Here is a 23,717-nt window from a genome sequence, read left to right on the forward strand (position 1 = left end):
ACACAATATGTATTTGTCAAAATGCCCTCCATTGTACACTTAAGATCCATGCATTTCACTGCAGTAATTAATACTGTAATACAAATATTAAAGTAGTGACAGTGGCCACAGTAATAAACAAAAATCACTTCGCTCTTTAGTTTTGAGGGAAAAGCTGATAGAACATATTGCCTTAAATATCCAAGGGAAAATTATGAAATCATCCTCTAAGGTGGGTGAACCATAGCATATCTGCACAAGACTGAGAATATTTCCGTTCCGTCTTTTAAAACAAAGGCCAAAACATCACATAGTATCCTACAACATCCAACCCACTTCAGTACCCAAGTAACCGGCAATCATCAAAGCTGTACAAATGCATTTTTGGCTAAAAAGCTTAAAAGTGATATATCAAAGTCTGAATATTAAAAAAATGACAGGAATAACCAAAGGCCTTTAGAAAAAATACTTTCCCTCCTGTTTCATTAAGTCTTTCTTTTAAAAAAGACAATATTTTTATCCCTTTTCTGAACCACTTTCATTCATTTCTATATAATACATACTAATTCTATTGATTTGAAGCAAAATGTGTATTCAAAAAGTGCATTTACAAAACCACTCATGTAGTAAAATGAGAAATTTCTTAACTGAAAAACACAAACAATGCCAATGTTAAATTTCTAGATTCCCATCTTATTTTTATTCTTTCCTCAGGAAAAAAAAATGAGGTGGAAAGAAAAAAAACTACTATTGTAAGGAATGATAATCTCTAGTGCGTCCTATCTAAACCAGTGTCATCATCTGCTCTGCTATGAAGATTTACAACTGACCCTGAGCTAGGATCTTCACCATTTCTGCCACATCTTTACCACCCTTTACTTTCTGAAAAGATTATATTACCAATGTCAAGCAGCCCAGGAAAAGCGGAAGGTGTAAGTGCACTCTTTTAACCTGCCTTGATGACACTGAAGAAAAACAAAATACACTGGAAAAAAGGGCCTTTCTGTGGAAATTTTTAATTCCTAATCACAAGAGTCAAGTTTTCAAGGTAAGGTTATTGAAAAACACTTTATCAGTGTAATTCAGCAACAAAAGCAAAACAAAGCAAGCAAGAGACAAGAGGCACATGTAGGATATACAGATCTTTGAGATATAGTCAACTGGCGTTAAATAGAAAACAAAGAAACAATCTGTCATGCTAACCAGAATGCTTTTAGCAGCAAGTAACAGAAAACTCAGCAACCCTGACTAAAATCATAAACTTATTTCTTATTTAATTTTAAAGTTAGGTGATGTCAATGTTGATCCCACAGATGTACGAAGATCACTCACTGAGGATCTAGAATCAAGGATCTTTAGTCTCCAAATTATCTTTAGCCCATTCACTGACTTTTCTCCTAAAGCTTGTCTTCTCATGGTTATAAGATAGCCACCTTAACTCCAGGCATCCGGGTGCTTTTGTGACAAAAAGGCACTTCTGTTTAACAGAAAAGCCAAAACCTTCCCGCAGTGCCTTGGGAACTATCCTCTTAGGACTCAGTGGATTGACTTGAATCAGTCACCAGCCAACCCCTCAGAAAGTAAACATCTTGCCATCATGAAAGGTGGCAAAAGAGAACGTGGTTGGAAATGTCTCCAAAGCTGGCAAGTCACAAGAAAAAGGGTTAACATGGATCACCTTCATTCCCAGATAAGATACCCTTCCACTCAAGCAGCTTTCAAATTACTCAAATGTGACAGCGGTTCATTTCATTTCTAAAACATATATAGATCCACCATGAATGAGTAACACAGATAGAAGCTCTCTATAAGAATTTAATTTAAACTGTTCTCCTACATGCTCTTATCAAAAGCAACAATTAGAGAAGTGATGTTTAAGGGAAAACCATTGAGGAGTTAATAGAGCTCATCCCTTCCCCTGATACCATATGGTCTACACTTAAGTGCCAAAAGATTACAATCTTGAATAACATTAGCTTAGACACTTGTAGAATTACTTTTATTGAATCATGCCCCTCAAATTTAAACAGAGACCACTGCAGGGAAGTCATGGAATTCACCCACGCGCGCGCGCGCACGCACTAACAAACATCCATTATATCCCTTACTGGTCCCATGTGAAAAATTTATTCTCAAATTTAATACAATGAAAAACTTCTCTCCTAAAGAACTCGTAAGTTTCCACCTTTCCAATAATGTGTGCTGGTAACTCATTTACCCTAGCTGCTGGGAAACTTAAGATACAATCTTTTTATTGTAAAATAAATCACAAACAAAGAAAGCTACACAGGACAAGTGACTTTCCATAAGGCAAACACCCTTTTAACCTTCACCCAGATCAAGAAAGAGATCTTTGCCAACCACCCTGCAAGTCCCTTTGTGTACCCTGTCCCAATATCTCTCCCTCTCCACAAAAGTAATCATTATTCTGACTTTATAGTAAGTCATTTCCTTTTCTTTCTTTAGTTTTGTCACCCAAATGTATATTCATAGAAAAATTAGTTTAGCCCACGATTTTTTTTTCATCTGATACATTTTTTAAGTCTCTTTTAACTGCTGAAGGACCGAGGATACTTGACTTGTATGTCCACACCCGCTGACAGCATACACATGGTGCAGTTCAGTATGTTCCACAGTCCTCTGTTTTTCCTGGAAATGGCCAGCAGGATACAGTCTCTTGATCAAACTTATGTTCAACTGATCCCTTTGACAAAACTACAGATGGTGCTGTGTTTTTCCATCCAAAGGGGAATAATGTCTGTTCTTTCTCTTTTTGTGATGTTATTATTCAGCTGCTGTTGATGCTCACTGTCTACATCCATTAGTTCACTGGAAGTTGTAAAATGGTGATATTCTAATTTTATCATTTCTTTTTCATTCATTAGCTGGACTAGCTTCCCATAGCTACTATTTTGTTAGCCAGTAGTACACTGATATAGGAAAGGCAAGATAAATACTTGATTCTTTCTTTTTATTTACCAATGTTCAAGGTAATGAATTAGTTTCCCTATCATCCTCTGAAAGCGAAAAATTCCTTTTTTTAAATATCATTATGAATTCATTTAAGCATGCTTGTTAAGTTTCAATCAATCTTTGGCCACTGGGAGGCTTCTTGAGTTACTTCTTGAGTCCTGAAATGACTGTTGTTGTGTGCTGTCAAATCAATACTGACTCATAGCAACCCTGTATGACAGAGTAGAACTGCCTCATAGTTTCTTAAGCTGCAATCTTTACAGGAGCAGACTGCCAGGTCTTTTCTCCCGCGGAGCAGCTGGTGGGTTCAAACCGCCGACCTTTTGGTTAGCAGCTGAGCACTTAACGACTGCACCACCAGGGCTCCTTCAAAATGACTCTAAACCAAACCCAAAACCCAACTGCCGTCAAGTTGATTCTGACTTATTGCGACCTCACGGAGTTTCCAAGGTTGTAAATCTCTACAGAAGCAGACTGCCACATCTCTCTCAGAAGGAGCTGCTGGTAGTTTCAAACCGCCGACTCTTCAGTTAGCAGTCGATCACTTTAACCACTGCGCCACCAGGGCTCCCTCAAAATGACTCAAGTAATCTTTAATAGCTTCCCCGCTATCTGGTATGACACAATGTTTTAGCTCATGTTGTACACTTCTTGCCCAAGACCTATAATCAGTAGTTTCTCCAGGAAGGCTTGGTTTCTTTTCCGATGGAATAGTTTCCTAAGACTACAATCTAGGTACTACAGATGCCCGCTGCTAGTCATTTTTTCTAGTCCTCTTCACACATGGGATCGCCATGAGTCAGGGCCAACTTGACGGCATCTAACAACTTCTGGGGTCACAAGAGACAAATATATGTATTTGTATATAAGTATCTTTTTAAGATAAAATACCTAATGAGTTCACGCTAACATTTTCAATTCAAACTCAGGATTACTGGTTTTTTTGTTTGTTTTTTTACTTAATCTTGACTGTAGTACATCTATATTTCCTTCTTCCACACCAAGAATTCTGCATATGCCGGAGGAATAGAATTAACATATCCCATAGTTACTCATTCACTGGCTCCAATATTGGACACAGCCTCAGAAGAACAACACTAACACCTATGACAATGTAGTAACTATGATGAGTTTAACAAAATATTTGCCTATATTACCTCTATTCTCCCTCCAGTTTTTTATAGCTGTACTTTATCTATATTATCTAAATGTACAGCCATTACATACTATACTCTCTCAATTTTAATCTTCCTTTACCTTAATTCTACAAGTAATTATATGTTGAATTGGCACCACAAAGCCTTATTTTGATGTCTCACTCTTCACTGAAAGCTCATTCTCTAGTATATTTCTCAGGAAGGACTCAGGGAAACAATATTCCCTGATTTCTTGCATGTAGATAATAGTTTGTCTATGACTTTATCCATGAAAGTCAATTTTGCTAGATATAAATCCTTGGTTCATACTTTCTCTCCCTTGAGTATCCTAAATATACTGCTCTGTTTTCTTTTGGCATAGAGTGTTGCTATTAGAAAACCTAATGCTAATCCAGTTTCTTTCCCTTTTAAGTCATTTACTCATTTTTTATAGCAACCCAGAATTTTTCTTTTCCTTTAAAATAATTTTACAAGAATATGTCTTGATGTTATTTGCTCTGGTTACATAGTTCTACACAGTTCCAGGGACAGAGCGTTCTCTTGCAATCTGTAGTTTCAAATCTTCTTTTATTTAAGGAAAGTTTTCCTGAATTACAGTTTTTCATATTTGTTCCGTTCCCTTGCTTTGGTTTTCTTCCAAAAAGACTCTTTTTATCTGTAAGTTGTATCTTCTTTGCCTATCGTCTATATTTGTCACCTTCTCTCAAATCCTTTTTATCTTTTTGATCTTACTCCTGCTTTTCAACTTCTACTTAAAGGCCTTTTCTGGTTATTCACTCTTGTGTTCCTTTTAGTTCAGACTTTATTTATGAAATCATTTTTTTTCTTTTATTTGTAATTCTTTCCTGAGTTCTGTCAGCTCACATCTGAATTTTCTAATTTTGAGTTATGTTGTTCTTTCATATAAGGCTGGTTTCTCAACGACTTTTAGAGCTTTTTTAAAAGAGAGTTTTGATCTGTTCTATTGTCACGTCTTTCTGGGGTTCTTCCACTGTATGAAGGAATATTGTTCTGTTCCTCGTTCTTTTTTCCTTTCATAAAAACTTTAAATGGGATTTCACCTTGATACTTTTCTGTTGTTCATGTTTATGTGAAATTAGTTTACCTAAACTCTTAGAAGAGGCATTTGAGGTAGTTCTTCTAGCTTTACAGAATTCCCTCTTCTGCTGTTTTCATGTACTGTTCAAAAATACGGCAGCCTGCTTTCTGAGATCTCCCCATACTTATGTGAACCTTCTCTTTCCTTCCTCTCTGTTATCCCTGTCCTGCTCAGTAGATTCTACTACTGTCCTGGCTCAATTTTGTTTCTACTCAATTTGATGCTCTATCCTGGAAAAGAACCCTGGTAGGTACATTTCTAGAGTTCATTAGGGCTAGACTGCTCTATTCTATCTTTAGCATGGTCACACTGCACTTGATATTGGAGTGAGCAAACCCCCACCCGGCCATTTCAGCTGTTGTTCTTAAAATAGCCCACTACATTGTCTAGTAAATAGCTGAAGCTATTTAGGAGCTCTCCTGCTCTTAAGTCCCATGAGACACCCCAGTGACTCTCTCTGCTCACTCCTGCATAGACTGTGATAACCATGAAAATATTATGGTTGTTGGTGGTTTTCCCTTACCTCCTTGTGTTCTGGGTTAGATTCAATTTCATCACTGCTTTTGAACTTACTGTCTAGTTTCTGTCAGTTTCTGTGTAGGTATTCAGAGGAAATTTAAAAAAATAAAACACTATAACATGGCCATAGTTATTTTCCCAGAATCCCTCTCAAAGTCAAATTTGAAACTCAAACACAGCAATTATGTGTTTTTATATTCATCATATACTTACTACCTTTTTAACACATATTTCTAATAGTTTTTAAATCAATCTTATAAACTGTTTCATTCTTTTGAAACCAGGCAAAGAATACTCCAATTCCATGAATACAAACGTTAATTTTAATGAATTCTTTAAACTTTTCCTGGTTTTCAATACTTTTAAAATGCTCCCATATTCACAGTTCAGAGTTTACAAATCTTTACACTTTGAAAATCCCTTCAACCACCGAAGACTCTCTGTTTCTGCTGGATAATCAATACAATCATAATTAATAACGTTTCAAACAAGAATGCAAATATAAAGTGTCTTTAAAATCTGAACATGATCTGAGTAGAAACTGCACATTCAAGTCTTATAGACTGTGTCTTCCTCGAATACTTGAGTAGTGGACATGATACCGGTTCTTTTTCCTAGTCAGGGAGTCAGCAAATTGCAGTCCACAGGCCAGACTATTTTTATAAATAAAGTTTTACTGGAACACAGCCAAGCCCATTCCCTTATGCATTATCTATGGCTATTTTTGCACTATAAGAGCAGAGGTGACTAGTTGCAACAGAGATTATATCCATAAGTCTAAAATATTTACTATCTAGTCCTTAACAGAAAAAGCTAGCTGACCCCTGTCCTAGTCTAGGTATTATATCAAAAGAGCTTCCTCAAGCGGCACTGGGAGACTCTAACAGTAATTCTGAGAGAGACAATTCTCTGTTTATTGGATTTCCAACACATTATAGGATATTTAGTATCCCCCCCACCCCAAGGAATTAAAATGCCAGTACCACTCCCAATCGTTGTATTAACCAAAATTCCCCACATTTCCAAATACCCTGGAGGCACCAGAAGTAATACCCTTGGGTTAGAACCACTAAAAAATGACATTCGCTTAGAATAAGCAGAAAACACAGTCCATAAACTCTCAATGCTACCAAGATAAGAAATGTAATTACTTTTTTTAAGAAAAAACTAAAAGTCTGCTGTTCTTCCTCTTTGACATCTGAAAATACACTACCTTCTTCTTAATAAAATTAGGCTTCCTAATTTGATTACTATAGTAAGCCATCATGGAGTTTTCTTAAAGTTAAAAAAATAAAATAAAAAACATAAGATAATCTTACCGATTTGTTCCATCCAGATTTGATTTATGGATGAAATTAAGTTTTGCATCTGCCCAATAAAGCTTCCGTTCCTCATAATCTAAAGTCAGTCCATTTGGCCAGTAAATTTCAGTGTTTATTATAACGAAGCGACTTGAACCATCCATTCCAGCACGTTCTATCTTTGGCACTTCTCCCCAGTCTGTCCAGTACATGAACCTAAAAAAAAAAAAAAAAAATCACAAAAACTAAAAAGCCATGACCTAAGCATCTAACAGGCAAGTCTTTACAACTATCACTATTAAATAAAGAGCTCTCAAGAACACTAAAACCGAAACCCTAGAAATTGTTATCATAATCTTAGCATCTGCCATTTTGCAACCACCAAAGTAATAACTAATTTAGACAAAACTCATCAAAGACATAAGAACCGCTGGATCAAAGTTTATTGGGAAACAAGATAGTTACAATGTCTCAATGTTACCTCCCCACAGATTACTTATTAATGACAAAGAAAAAAATGATAACTTTAGAGACAATAAACCTGGTGGACACCACCTTAACCAAGTCATATAATTTATCCATAAGTTAACTACTTGGTATCATGTACTTCTTGTTGTGATACACTGAAATGAACATACCATCTTTTATGTACTATAATGTAGAGTTCCTGCCAAAAATGCATAACCTGAATCAAACTATGAGGAAACAAACATGGAGACTGAACTTGAAGGACACTCTACAAAACAATTAGCCTTTGCGGACGGACCTCCTACAACCAAGAAAGACGAGCTGGGAGAGGAGTGCATCCTTTGGACCCAGGGTCCCTGCGCTGAGAACTTTCTAGACCCAGGGGAAGACTGATGCCAAGACACATGGAGATCTCCAAGGAATGCTGGGCCCACAGATACTGAAAGGAGACACAGACCTTCCCCTGGAGCCAAAAGAGAGAGAAAGCCTTCCCCTAGAGCTGGCGCCCTGAATTCAGACTTCTAGCCTCCTTAACCGCGAGAATAAATTTGTTTGTTGAAGCCAAAAAAAAAGAACCAGTCTTTGAAAATACCACTGTCGTGAAAGTCAAAGAAAGGTTGAAGAGCTGTTCCAGATTAAAAGAGAATAAAGAAGCATGACAATTACATGAAGTACACAATCCTGGACTAATCAGGTGAGGAAAATGCTACAAAAACATTATTTACTGGGAAAACTGGCCTAGGAAACCTTACGGAGAAGTTCTATTTTGTCATATACTTTGACACTGTGTTACTTTGACACAGGTAAATTGAATCAACTCTTGGCTATGCTAAATAAAGTGTAAAAGGGACCGTAAAACTAGTGTTTTTTTTTTTTTTTAAATAATTCTAAAAATTCTTTTCTCCTTACAGCAGATCCAACCAGGTAAGAGCTCAATATTTTAAAAGCCCTCATACCTTAAACAAAACTACATTACTCAAAAAGCAATGGTTAATTCTGAGTTTTCATTAGGGAAAACTGCTGTACTTCTAAGTGCTTCCAAGTTTTTAAGCACCTCTGAAAATAAAAGCCATCACTTATTTTTAAAATTCACATAAATCAGCAGAGAAAAGTCTGAAATCTTATTCAGAGACTTACAATAGGCCAACATACCCCAGTACTCCCATCTTCCAAAACAGGGAGGGCATCAAAATTCACTAACAGAATTACTGATGCAATTTCTGCCTGAGACTCCTGAGAAAAGTCCCAGTCTCCTGATAATGGTACTAATTTTAGAGCTACTTGGAAACTATCTAGGGCCAACAGGCAAAAATAAGTTACCTCTGATTTCACCTGAGGGTAAACAGGTCAAAAGAACAATTAAACTTCAAGGTAACCCCAGAAAAAAAAACACAGAATAAACAGTTAATCAAATTAAAAAAAAAAAGACAGCACGAGAAACATGTTTTTAGTTAAGTGAACATTTAAAATTTACTCCCCAGTTAGAAAAGGATTATGATTTAAATAAGTAAATAATTTAAATAGTTTGTAGAAGAACTGAAACCAAAACCAATGGATGACATACTAATTGTCAATAAATTCTACATAAACAATACTTAAAATGTTTAACAATATGCTGGAGTTGTTGTTGTTGTATGCCATCAAGTCAATTCCCACTAATAGCGACCTACCAGAGGTGAACAGCAGGTAGAGGAGAAAATTTTTTGAACAAAATCATTTGAAAATCTCAAATCTACAGGAAAGATTTTATTCCTTAAGTAGAAATAACAAAGAAAAGAAAATGGAACCAGATCACAAATTAATTTCTAATCCAACTCTCAAAAATTTATCAAATTAAAATCCTAGTATACTTTGCAAACCCACTGGGAGGAAGGAAGAGCTACTTAAAGTCATGCTCTATTTCATATCCTTAAAAAAAAACTAAAGAATTAGATATGATCTACGGTGTAAGAGAGGAGGCAAGCACTATATGTAGAAATAAACAGTACTGGAAAGGTTTAACTGCTTTGCCTGTGCAGTGGATATATCCGTGTTCATCATGTTCTTCTTTGTTTATCTTATTGTAAATATGACATAGTTACATACTTGTTTAAAATGGACAAAAAATGAAACCATAAAAAAGAAAGATACACTGAAAACTATAAAACATTACTAAAAGAAATTAAAGAAGACCTAAATTAACGAAGGGCATTCTGCATTCATTGACTGGAAAAGGTAATTATTTTTAAGATACTAGCCAAAGCAATCTATAAATTCAATGCAATCTCCATCAAAATTCCAAAAGCTTTCTTTGCAGAAATGGAAAACCCAATCCTCATATTTATATGGCACTGAAAGGGGCCCCAGATAGCCAAAGCAATCTTGAAAAAGAACAAAGCAGGAGGACTCACACTTCCCAATCGCAAAACATACTATAAAGCTACAGTAATCAAGTTTGATACTGTCTAATGATAGACATATGTTGCTGTTGTTAGCTGCCATCAAGTTGATTGCGACTTACATAGACCCCATGTGTGCAGAGCAGAACTGCTCCACAGGATTTTCAAGGCTGTGACCTCTTAGAAGCATATCTCAGGCCTACTAAAGTGTTTCTGGACGGTGCAAAATGTCTATCTTTTGGCTAGTAGTTGAATGTCTGACTGATAGACCAATGGAATAGAATTGAGAATCCAAAAATAAACACATACTTCTATAGTTAATTGGTTTTTGACGAGGATGCTAAGTACATCCAATGGGTAAAGAATAATCTGCTTAATAAATGGTGCTGCGACAACGGAATTTCCACGTGCAAAAGAATGAAGCTGCCTCATATCATATACAAAAGTTAACTAAAAATGGATCAAGGACCTAAATTTAAGAACTAAAACCATAAAACTCATAAAAGAAAACATGCAGTAATGCTTCACGATCTAGTTTCTGACTATCAGTTTTTAGACATGACACCAAAACAGGAGCAGTAAAAGACAAAACAGATAAACCTGACTTCATAAACATTAAAACCATCTGCGCATCAAAGGACTTTATCAACAAAGTGAAGATACAACATAGAGACTGGGCTAAAAATTTTGGAAACCATCTATCAGGTGTAATTTCTAGAATATATAAAGTCCTACAACTGAGCAAAAAAAGACAAACAACCCAATCAAAAAACAGGCAAAAGACTTCAATAAACATTTCACCAAAGATATACAAATGGCCAACAAGCACATGAAAAGAGGCTCAACATCATTAGTCATTAGAAAAATGTAAATCAAAACCACAATGGGACACCACCTCACCCCCATTAGGATGGCTATTACAAGGTAAAAGAAAAAAAATATTGGTGGGAATGTAAAATGGTGCAGCCACTATCAAAAAAAGTTTGGCAGTACCTCAAAAAATTAAACAGAATTATCATATGACCCAGCAATTTCACTTCTAGGTATATTCCCAAAAGAACTGAAAGCAGGAACGCAAACAGATGCACGTGCATAAATGTTCAGTGCAGCACTATTCACGACAGCCAAAGGTGGAAACAACCTAACTGTCCATCAACACATGAATGGATAAACAAAATGTTTATGTACATACAGTGGAATATTAGTCTACCATAAAGAGAAATGAAGTCCTGATACATGCTACAACATGGATGAACCTTGAAAATACTATGCTGAATGAAATAAAAAGGACAAATATTGTGATGATCCCACTCATTTGAAATACCTAGAATAGGCAAATGTACAGAGACCAAAGTTTATTAGTGGTTACCAGTGGTTCCTAGGGGCACTGAGCTTCTGTTAAGGGTGATGAAAAAATTCAGATGGTGATGGCTGCATAGTAAAAGCAAAAATACCAGAGAGAAAAGTGTGTGTGTTCGGGGGGGACTGGGGGGAGAGGTGCAGGGCAGGGAAGACCTAACAAAATTGAGTCCAGAGGAATATTTTTAAAATATGGACAGAGCTACAATTATTAATAAAATTGAAAGAGCAACTTGTTTCCCAGGTTTGGGAGAGGTGGAGAGACATAGCCCAGATATTTACTGGTGAGTTCTAAAAATCTTTCAATGACCAAATAATTCTAATCTTAGACAAAAATATCCCAGTGTACAGGAAAAGAAGAAAACATCACAAAACAGCAAAATATTCTTCTCAAATACATATGGAATATTTTCCAAGATAGACCAAATATGGACCATAAAACAAAGAACTGAAATCACACAAAGTATGTTCTCTGACCACAACAGAATTGGACTAGATCTCTATAACAGAAAAATATCTGGAAAATGCTACAAACTTGGAAATTAACCAATACACTTCTAAATACACATGTGTAATAAAAGACTAACCTTGCCCAAAGAGAGGTCTGGCCTTTGCTCTTGGCTCCTGAGATGGTAATCTCTCAATCCTTGTGATGTCCTGCCTGATAAGAGCGTCTGGGGCCTTGAGCCACACCAGATAGTCCATGCTAACAATGTGATTTACAGTGGGGGTCTGGGGCCACATCAGACAGTCTATGCTAACAATGCAATTTACGGTGGAGGCTTTGGGCCACATGGTATCAGCTCAGCTTCCAAAGGGGCTGGAAACTAAGGTCAGCCACATAAGCAAGCAATCGTGTCTACACGACTGAGCCTCAATAAAAACTCTGGACACCAAGACTCAGGTGAGCTTCCCTGGTTGGCAACACTCCATGCATATTGTCACACATCATTTGCTGGAAAAAGTTAACATTGTTTACACAGCTCCACTGGGAGAAGACAACTGGAAGCTCTGAGCTTGGAACATTCCAGAACCTTGTCCTATGCACTTGCATTGGCCGATTTTAATCTCCTTGTAATAAATTGTAATCATGATTACAACAGCTTTCAGTGAGTTCTGTGAGTCCTTCTGATCAATTATCAAACCTGAAGGTGGTCTTGGATTTTATAACCTGAGTTTAAAAAAAAGTCACAAGGGAAATTAGAAAATATTTTTAAATGAATAAAAATAAAAACACAACATAAATGCTCTGAAAAGTAGCTAAAAAGTACTTATAAGGATAATGATAACATTAAATGCTTACATTAGAAAGAAAAAAACTGAAACTGGGAAAACAGCAGGAGGGAAAAAAAAAATCAAAGAAACCAAAAGCGGGTTCTTTAAAAGTATTAATAAAATTTATAAAATTCTAGTTGGAATGACCAAGAAAAAGAGAAGCCAATATCAAGAATGAAAGAGAAGATATTACTACAGACCATATAAGCATTAAAAGTATATAATGAAAAACCCTTACAAACAACTTTACCACCCAAAATTCAACAACTTAAAGATATAAATCACCAAAGCTTCCAGATGAAGAATATATCTCACATATTTAAGAAATTAAATTCATAATTTAAAAATTTCCAACAATACCAACAACAACCAAAAAATATATGTGTGGTTACACAAATACGTATACAGGCATATATGTGTAGGGTATGAATATGTGGTGTCATGGTTGAATCACATCCCCCCAAAATATCAATGTGTATCATTGTGTATCAATTTGGCTAGGCCATGATTCCCAGTATTGTGTGATTATCCACCATTTTGTCATTTGATGTGATTTTCCTATGTGTTGTGAATCCTGCCTTTATGATGTTAATGACATGGGATAGGCAGCAGTTACGTTAATGAGGCAGGACTCAATCTACAAGATTGGACTGTGTCTTTAGACAATCTCCTTCGAGATATAAAAGACAAAAGTGAGCAGAGAGACAGAGGGACCTCATACCACCAAAAAAGCAGCGCTGGGAGCAGAGCGCGTCCTTTGGACCCAGGATTCCTGCAGAGAAGCTCCTAGTCCAGGGGACAATTGATGACAAGGTTCTTCCTGCAGAGCTGACAGAGAAAGCCTTCCCCTGGAGCTGATGCCCTGAGTTTGGATGTCTAGCCTACCAGACTGAGAATAAACTTCTGTTTGTTAAAACCATCCACTTGTGGTAATTCTGTTAACAGCAGCACTAGATGACTAAGCCATGTGGTACACACAGATGTATCTATAGGCATATGTACATACAGGAATGTGTGTGCATGCATGTGTATTCATATATATAATAAAGGGGACACAGGTATGGCTATTTCTTAGACATAACCAAACACCTCACAAGATTGGCTTTCTAGGTTTGAAGGCTTAGGACCACAGTCTCATGGGACAACTTAGTTAATTGGCATAATATGGCTCATAAAGTGTGTGTTCTACATCCCAGTGTGGTGAGTAGTGTCTGGGGTCCCAAAAGTTGCAAGCGGCAATCTAAGATACAACTGTTGGTTTCTACTTGTCCAGAACAAAAGAGAAAGAAGAAAATCAAAGACTCAGAGAAGACAGTAGTCTACAGGACTAATACTTTATATGAACCACGGCCTCATCTACCCTGAGACCGGAAGAACTAGATGGTGCCTGGCTACCACTACCGACCATTTTGATCAGGGCCATAATAGATGGATCCTGACAGAACGGGAGAAAAATGTGGAACAGAACTCAAATTCTTAAGAAGTTCACACTCAGTGGACCTGTTGAGACTAGAGAACTCCCCGAGACTTCTACCCTAGATACTGTTTAAACCTTAAACCAAAATCCCTTAATCACCTTTTAGCTAAATAAGAGATTGGCTCGTAAAATAAAAGAATATCACCCGTGAGTACTGTGCTCCTTTAAAAAATCATTACATGAGGCCAAACAGTCAACAATATCTCTAAACCAAAAATGAGAGGTAAGAGGGACAGGAAAACTAGAGTACCTGAAATGGTACAACAAGAATGGAATGAATGAGAATGATTCATTATTCAGTAATATTGGTTACATTGTGAAAAATGTAACCAATATCACTGAATAGTTTGTGTAAAAATTTATTAAATGGGAACCTAACTTGCTGTGTAAACTTTCACCTTAAACACAGGAAAACATTATTTTTTTAAAAAAAAAACTTCCAATAAGGAAAAGTAAAGGTCTAGATGGATGAACTGGTAAATTCTACCAAATATTTCAAGAAGAAATAATACCAATTCTAGGCAAATCCTTCCAAAAAAACAGAAGAGGAGAGAACAATAAATACCCGTGTATTTTATGCAGCCAGCATTACTCTGATTCTAAAACCATAAAAGGATTATTAAAAAAAAAAAACTCAAAATGGATCACAGACCTAAATGTAAAACCTAAGACATAAAACTTCTAGAAAAAAACATAAGAGAAAATCTTTGCGACATTAGGTTAGGCAAGGATGTCTTAGATTTAACATCAAAAAACCAAAAGCACCATTCCTAAAAGAAAAAAACAAATTACAAACTAGACTTCATCAAAATTTAAAAGCAACAACTGTGAGGATGGTGCAGGACCGGGCAGTGTTTTGTTCTGTTGTACACAGGATCACTATGAGCGGGAACCGAATTGAGGGCACCTAACAACACGGATGATTTTTTTTTTTTTTAACCCTATTCATGAGGTTAATTTTTGGTTATGGTTCAGAAGTTTTTGCTGTTGTTTACAAAAGCTCTTTTTCCTTATTTTAATTGAGGTATAATTTATATACAAAAAAAATCACTGTTTTTAGTGTATGGTATTATGATTGACAAACGCATACAGCTGTGTACCGCCACCACAATCCAGATACAGAACTGTTTCATGGCCCTGTAAAATTCCCTTGTGTCCTTCTGTGGTTAACCTCCTCCCATGCCCAGTCTGTGAGATTTGATAAATCCTGCAATACTTCTTAAAACAAATGCTGAAAAGATAAACTATAACAGACTTTTCCACTACTACTATCTTAATTTAAAAATAAAACAAAACAAAAAACAGTGTATTACTCTCAGTTCCTTGGGTGGCACAAATGGTTTGCACTCATCTACTAACTGAAAGGTTGGCGGTTCAAACTCTCCCAGCAGCACTGTGGAAAGAAGGCCTGGCAATATGCTTCCATAAAGATTATAGCCAAGAAAACCCTATGGAGCAGTTCTACTCTGTAACACATGGGTTCACCATGAGTCAGAATAGATTCAACGGCACAGACTAATCCCAGGGCTGAGACTTTATTTTTTATTGCTTTCAGAGGGTAATGAACTAGATTCATTTAAAATGTATACTGCACTTATATTAAGCTAAATATGAGTTCATACTGTTATCTCCAACTCTAATCTATTACCACATGGAACATTTTAGCCTCCTCACCTTGCTTGTCTATAATCTCCCACTCCAACAGTGAAAAACCTGGCTCCCCCCATCTGCCATCCATTTTAGCTAATTGTTTAATTCCAGCATATATACATACATACATATATATACATATATATATATACACATATATATATATAGTGGTTTCAGAATTGTTAACCTGTACCCCATGGGAAACACCCTTTTCAGTGTTTATGTACAGCTCCTTCACCTTAGTTTCACAGACTCAACTCATGTCCAAAGTTACTTAGGTCAGCACTTTTTCACCCTACCCCCTTCAGTGGGTTGTTTCATACGTTTTAACAGAGTTAGATTCTTCTGTCATAGTCTGCATTCCATCCTGGGATCCCCCAACCTCTTAAAACGATTGTTTTTAATATTTGCCCAGATTATGGTTCACTCTTTCTGCTGTGGAGTTCCATGAGTTTTGACAAAAGTGCAGGATGCTTTTGTGTGATGCTTCTCATCCGCTACATATATCTTACAAACAGTTTTATCATTCATTCTTCAGGCAAACACACACATTTCCAAAGTCTTCCTCAATTCTGCTAAACACAGTACAGAGTCTACATGATTGCAGGTTTATCTCCATGCACATACTTTTTCTACAATCTCTGAGGAGACTCCTTTCAAAAACTGCACTTTCAGATTACTAACAGTTGTCTGCTCGTGATTAGACTTCAAAGGAAAAATGTTAGTTATATAAGAAACAGATTTCGTATCTTTATTTTCCAACCAAGTTCTGAGTGTCACTTATGTGTCTATCATCAATAAATTAATGAAGGCTTAAAAAGACAGTTATGAATTAATTGTATTACAGCTTTCATTTTCACTTCAGCCTTCCTATATATAAAAACTGAGAAGATGTGGATTTACTCACTCAGGTCGATCTTACTGTAAGGATGTTTAAACAAACTCAGTCCTGACTACTGAACAATATCTGTATCAGTCACAGTTCAGGTTACTGTAATAAGTAACAGTATCAGAAGATCCACTACCAATCTGTAGGGAACTAAGCTAAAATAGAGGATATCAATAAGACAGAAGGGCATACAGGTTGTATTCTCTGTATGCCTGCCTCAATCCAAATTAAAAACCTCTAAATATGCCTGGAATTCATCAGTCAGCATTAAGATTCCAGACTACACTATGCAAGATCCTTCTAGTTTCTAAAAATTGTATTATTCTTCACCAATGCTGCGAGTATTCAGGATTTTTGTGCAAAAAGCAAGGCCCTTTTGCTTCGGTTTGCTGTTCTGTAAAGCTTAGAACTCATTTTTAGTCGTTAGTGAAATTGGTAACCAAATCCTCATTTAGCATATTTCCCCAAGGGTAGCTGAATTATGTGTCCAAGGAAAGGAACAGGAAACAGAGTCTGACAGAAAGAGATAAATGTTATGTCTAAAATGTTAACAAGTGGGTGTGTCTCCAGTCTATGTGATGAGCTGGTACGATAATGGGGCTTTTAGCTTGGGTCTCTGCAGCAGCCCTGCTACCTTTCCCTCCAGGCTTCAGTCTCAGAATCTGCTTTATGAGACTTTGCCTTTCTCCAGAAGGAGCCGAAAAATTGCAAGGGGCCCTAGAGAGCCAAGAAAGAGACATTCATGGTATGCAGGGTTGCAGCACTAAAGGTGATCCTGAAGGAGTGGAAGCTATTGGGCCCTGCTCAGAGGACACTGTACAGGGATGTGATGTTGGAGAACTATAGCCACTCAGTCTCACTGGAAATTCCATTTTGCAAATCCAAATTCATTACTCAGCCTGAGTGGAGGGGAAGAACCCTGGAGAGAGGAAAGAAAACATCCAATAAGCATCTGTGGATTAAAATGAATTTGTCCTCCAAGGGATGATCTACTCTAGCTTCATTATGATTATCTGTGGACTTTATTTGGGTTAGGGAACAAAGCTGAGTGACCATATTTTACTATTGTTAAATGAATACCAATTTGTACCCCCTGGTAAAGTGCAACTGCAAAACAAGAGTAGCAGGCTCTGTTCTCAAGCACTTGTGATACAGACCTGGGGAAAAATATACAGACCGTTGCCATCAAGTCGATTCCAACTCATCGCAACCCCATAGGACAGAGAGTAGAACTTCCCCATAGGGTCTCCAAGGCTGTAAATCTTTACAGAAGCAGACTGCCGCATCTTTCTCCCATGGAGCAGCTGGTTTGAACCACCGCCCTTTAGGTTAGCAGCCAAGCACTTAACCACTGTACCACCAGGGCTCCTTGAAAACTATACAATACCTCTATAAATCTAAGACTCTAATACACTAGGTGCTTTAAGAAAGTAAAAATTCACGCTAGGTATCAAAAAGAAAAACTGGCCTAGAAAAACTCAAAGTAAAGTTTTACAGAAGAGCTTAAAAATTTTCCAATAAACTTTTCTAATTCTCCGATTTTTTACATCAATCTATTATAAAGACAATTTAAAAAATTTAACTTTCTAAGTCTTTTTTGGTCATTTTTCAAAATATTTGTATGGCTTCAAAATTTCCAGAAACTTTACGTAGCTAGGGTAGAGTTACCAATGGAAAGCAACATGTTACCAATGAATGTCAACTAGGTCATCAAGAGAGCTGAGGGAAGGCCTTTCCCGGCATTAAATATATAAAAGATACACAGACTCTGGGTGTAACTGTTAAGACATAAGAGAATTTGAAAAAATCAGGTTACACAGTAAAGCACAACTGCTGAAGGTCTTGGATGGCAGATTTAATAAAGAACAATATTTAGGGGCTGCTACTTTTAAGGCAGAGTTAACATTAGAAAAAGAAGAAAAAAGGCATCAGACGGTAAAGGAAACTTGTTAAGGTTTTGTTTAAAGATCAACTAGCAGAATGGAAAACATCAGACTGCCAGCAGAACACAGACTTCAAGATGCAGGAAAAAAGAAAATACCTGGGATACAGCATAAACATTTTCTATATCCACAGCTAACATCATACCCAATGGAGAAGACTGAGAGCCTTCTCATTAAGATCAAGAACAAGACAGGGATGCCCACTCTCATCACTACTACTGAACATCACTGTAGAAGTCCTAGCCAGAGCAACTAGGCTAGGGGGTAAAAAAAAAAGGTACTCAAATCTGGAAGGAGGAAGTAAAACTATCCCTTTCTGCAGATGACATGATCCCACACATAGACAAACTCAAAGATTCTACAAGAAAGCTATTAGAACTAATAAACGAATTCATCAAAGTGGCAGAGTACAAGGTCAATCCACAAAAATCAGTCGGGCTTCTATATATCAGCAATGAGCAACCTGAAAAGGAAATTAAGAAAACATAAGCATTTACAATAGCATCTAAAAGAATAAATTACCTAAGTATAAATTTAACTAGAAAGGTGAAAGACTTATACACAGAAAATCATAAAACACTACTAAAACAAATTAAAGAAGAACTAAATGAATGGAAGGACCAAATGGATTGGAAGGCTTAATATAGTTAAGATGTCAATACTACCCAAAGCAATCTACAAATTCAATGTGACACCCATTAAATTCCAACAGCCTTATTTGCAGAAATGGAAAAGTCTATCCTCAAATTTATATGGAATGGCAAGAGGCTTCGAATAGTTAAAGCAATCTTGAAGAAGAGTTAAGAAGAAGGACTCACACTTCCTGCTTTCAAAACATACTAAAAAGCTACAGTATTTAAATAGCCTGGTACTGGTATAATAATAGGCATACAGATCAATGGAGTAGAATTTAAAGTCCAGAAATAAATCCATACATCCATGGTCAACTGACTTTCAATAAGAGTGCTAAGTCCATTCAATGGAAGGAAGATTCTTTTCCATAAATGGGAAAACTGGATTTCTACATGCTAAAGAATGAATCAGGAATCATGACTCACACCATACACAAAAACCAATTCAAAATGGGTTAAGGACCTAAATGCGAAAACTAAAATAATAAAATTCTTAGACAGCTGTGGGACCTAATGTTTAGCAAAAGATAATCAGATATGATCATAAAAGCCCAAGCAGCAAAAGATAAAATAGATAGATGGGACCTTGTAAAAATTAAATACTTCTGAACATCAAAGGACTTTATCAATAAAGTGAAAAGACAATCTACAGATTGGGAGAAAATTTTCAGGAACCATATGTATTAGATAAGAGCCTAATATTCAAAATATATATAAACTTCTACAACTTAACAACAGTAAGACAAACAACCCAATCAAAACAATGGGCAAAGGACTTTAACAAACAGTTCACCAAAGCAAATATTCAAATGGCCAACAAGCACATGGAAAAGATGCTCAACATCATTAGCCATTAGGGAGATGCAAATCAAAACCACAATAAGATACCACCTCACCTCCGCTAGGATTGTTGTTGTTGTTGTTGTTAGGTGCCGTCAAGTTGGTTCCAACTCACAGAGACCCTACAGGACAGAGCAGAACTGCCTTATTGGGTTTCCAAGGAGTGACTGGTGGATTTGAACTGCCAACCTTTTGGTTAGCAGCCGAGCTCTTAACCACTATACCACCAAGGCTACAATTCCACTAGGATGGCAATGATTAAAAAGAAAAAAAGGAAAAGTATAAGTGTTAGCAAGGCTGTGAAGAAACTGAAACCCTCATCCACTGCTGGTGGGAATGTAAAATGTGCAATCACTGTGGCGTACCACCCAGCAATCCCAATCATAGGTATATACCCAGAAGAAGTGAAGGCAAGAATGCAAACAGAAACCTGCACACCAATGTTCACTGCAGCACTTTTCACAATAGGCAACGGATAGAAATAACCGAAATGTCCATCAACTGACAAATGGATAAGCAAAATGTGGCATATACATACAATGAACCATTATGCAGCCGTAAAAAGAAACGAAGTTCTGACGCATGACACAACATGGGTGAACCTTGAAAAGATTATGCTGAGTGAAATAAGTCAGTTGCAAAAGGACAAAATACTATATGATTTCCCTTATATGAAATAAGCAGATATATAGAAACCAAAGATTATTAATGGTTACCAGCAGTGGGAGGGAGAAGGGGAAAAAGGGAGTTTTTGTTTTGCGCGGGCACTGAGTTTAAGTCACTGCTGGTGGGATGAGGACAGCAATAATGGTGGCACGGCATGAAAAATGTAATGAAACTCATTGAGTTATACACATGGAAGTTGTGTCAGTGGATGTTTTGGTGTGTATGTTTTCACCACAATAAAAAAAAAAAAGGAAAAAAAAGAACATTAGCTGACACTGAGGCTTGAGAACCTTGCTTTAAGCTAGTCTTTTAAAAATTAAACCATGAGGTAAACTCCTTGACTATTTCATTATTTTATTTTGGACTCTTCCCTACTCCTCCCAGGAAAAAAAAAAAAAAGGTATGCACATATTAAGGAGTTGTGCTGACTGGGTTTGGTTGTTTTGTTTTTGCAGCTAACCCACCTTGGAAACCTATGGTTACCTAAAATATTTAACAGTAAACTTGCTAAATTCAACTACTGTAGCTGTGGGGCTTTTATCAGCATCATACTTAAAAGCCAGTTTTAGTATGCACTGGGAAATGCACAGAGTGTCTGATAAATATTCCCTTGGCTTCTCAAAAGGCAGGTCACAGTCTCATAAAGGAGAAATTGGCCTTCAGCAACAATTATTACTAGCTCTCCAATTAACATAGTCTATTTGGCCCCTAATTTATTTTTGCTTCAATGGGTTCTATTTTTGCTTTCAGTTAAGAGAGGATAAACAAATTTACTTGGCATTGAAGGAGAATTAAATATATGTGGTTACACTTCCACTTTGCTATAGTATGCACATCTGCTATTCATCAAAAATCATGAAAACCAATACCAGGTTATTATATACCGTTCACTATTTCCTTACAAATGTAATTTTATTGCTGTGCCTGGCCTGAAACACATTTATAATGCTTTCTGGAATGTAATTTTTAAACGGAGTGAAGGGTAGAAGACAGAACTCATTTTAATTAGGTGGGAATAAATGCAAGGAAACATATTCAGTTTTCGAGATATCTTAGGCTGGGTTCTCTAGAGAAGCAAAACAAGTAAAGCATATAAATATATATAGAGAGAGAGATTTATATCAAGGGAACAGCTCACACGATTGTGGAGGCTAGAATGGCCCAAGTCTGTGGATCAGGGTAGAGGCCTCTCCCAATTCACGTAGCCGCAGAAGCTGGCGAGACCAAGATCAGCAGGTCGGAGAGCAGGGCTCCCACTTACAGGCTGTGAAGGTCGATGAATCCCAAGATCCAGCAGATCAGAAAGCAGGGCTCTGCTCACAGGCTATGAATATCGACGAATCCCAAGTTCAGCAGATAAGCTGACAGCTCAAGTCCCAAGAACTGGAGGTGAGACGACAGGAGGCAGCAGCAGGATCCAGATCCAGAGTAAGCAAAAAGCCAGAACGTCTGTAGGCCACACCCCCAAGGAAACTCCCTTTCATCTGACTGGCTACTCACAGCAAATTCAATCATGGGAGTGATCACATATAAACACTGAGAATCATGGCTCAGCCAAGCTGACACACAATCTTAACCATCACACGAGATGTCAAAAATTCTTCTGTCAGGAAAGTAAAAAATATCTCATAAGCAGACAATCAGACTAGACACCTACAATTTTATGGTATTACAATCCAAAGTATGTAATTTCTATGTTTAAACCAAAAAACCAAACCGACTGCCATCGAGTCAATTCCAACTCATAGCAACCCTATAGGACAGAGCAGAACTGCCCCATAAGGTTTCCAAGGAATGCCTGGTGGATTCAAACTGCCAACCTATTGGTTAGCAGCCGAGCTCTTAACCACTGCACCACAAGGTCTCCATTTCTATGTTTAGGTAAGGATAAAATAATAAATTTTCCAAAATCTTCACAAGCCCCTAATCTGGTACATATACTCAATCTGAACCCAGTTTCCCATAACAAAAATGTTCAGAAATGTTTAGTTTCAATAAATCTAGACTGAAGGAATAATTTTCACCCTACAAGATACAATTACATACAAAGGTGACTAATGAAGACATTTACAATTGAGTCATAAAAACTAAATGAACCCGATCTATACTAGATCATAAATCACTTTATGATCCTTGAAGTTACTTACACGGTCCTACTTAAATTAAAAGAAACCATTAAATTGACATATTTTTTCCAGTTGCCATCTAGTCAACTCTGACTCATAGCAACTCAACATGTGTCAGAGTAGAACTGTGCTCCATAGGATTTTCAATGGCTGATTTTTCAGAAGTAGATCACCAGGGCTTTCTTTCAAGGCACCTCTGGGTGGACTCAAACTTCCAGTCCTTCAGTTAGCAGGTGAGTATGCTAACTGTTCGCACCATGGAGGGACTCCATTAAAAATGAATAATGCCCAACGATCATGCCCTGGTGGCGCAACAGTAAACCTCTCGGCTGCTAACCAAAAGGTTGGAGGTTTGAACTCATCCAGCTGCTCCACTGGAAGAAGACCTGGCGATCTGCTTCCATAAAGATTATAGCCGAGAAAATTCTATGGGCAGTTCTATTCTGTCACGTGGGTTCGCATGAGTTGGAATCAACTCGGTGTTACCCACCAACATCATGCCTAACTATCATGAATGTGTGTTCTCAACAAGAAAAGGCAATATTTAAAAATGTAACAGTTAGAATTTCTATTTCTGGTAATTTGGTGAAAAGATAATCAAAAAACCCTGCTTTTACAAAATACACAGACCCACTGGTTAACCTTTTTACTTGATTTATACACAACACACACAAAAATATACACAGTGAAACCTGAGAAAGCCAGAAGCTATGTAAGGCGGATAACCCGTCAGAGAAAAAACTTAAATACCTTCCACTAACAGAGAGTGATAGAAAAGTGTTAAGACTGAACCCTGTCGAAGGTGGAAAACTTGTAAGACCTGGAAAAACAAGGCAGTCCCACTGAGTTCCAGCTCTCACAGGTTTCACCGTATAAACGCCCCTTTATATGTAGAGCTGAGGCATCAAGAAAGTAGAGGAATGGGAGGGGTGGGGGGGGGGAAATATTAAATAGGCAATAGACAAGTGGTATCTTGGGTGAAGGGT

At 37.1% G+C, this 23,717-nt stretch overlaps 1 protein-coding gene across 2 annotated transcripts in view; it reads right to left on the bottom strand.

The window, feature by feature from the left end:
• LRP6 (LDL receptor related protein 6) overlaps positions 1 to 23,717 on the bottom strand; it is a 142,729-nt gene that overhangs the window by 79,428 nt on the left and 39,584 nt on the right. For both annotated transcript variants that reach the window (XM_004387319.2, XM_023741577.1), the window contains exon 3: positions 7,047 to 7,244. In XM_004387319.2, the coding sequence (XP_004387376.1) occupies positions 7,047 to 7,244 (198 nt within the window). The remainder of the gene's footprint in view (positions 1 to 7,046; positions 7,245 to 23,717) is intronic.

The sequence above is a fragment of the Trichechus manatus genome, unplaced genomic scaffold (assembly GCF_000243295.1).
Source record: "Trichechus manatus latirostris isolate Lorelei unplaced genomic scaffold, TriManLat1.0 scaffold00184, whole genome shotgun sequence".
In the NCBI taxonomy this organism is placed as follows: Eukaryota; Metazoa; Chordata; class Mammalia; order Sirenia; family Trichechidae; genus Trichechus; species Trichechus manatus.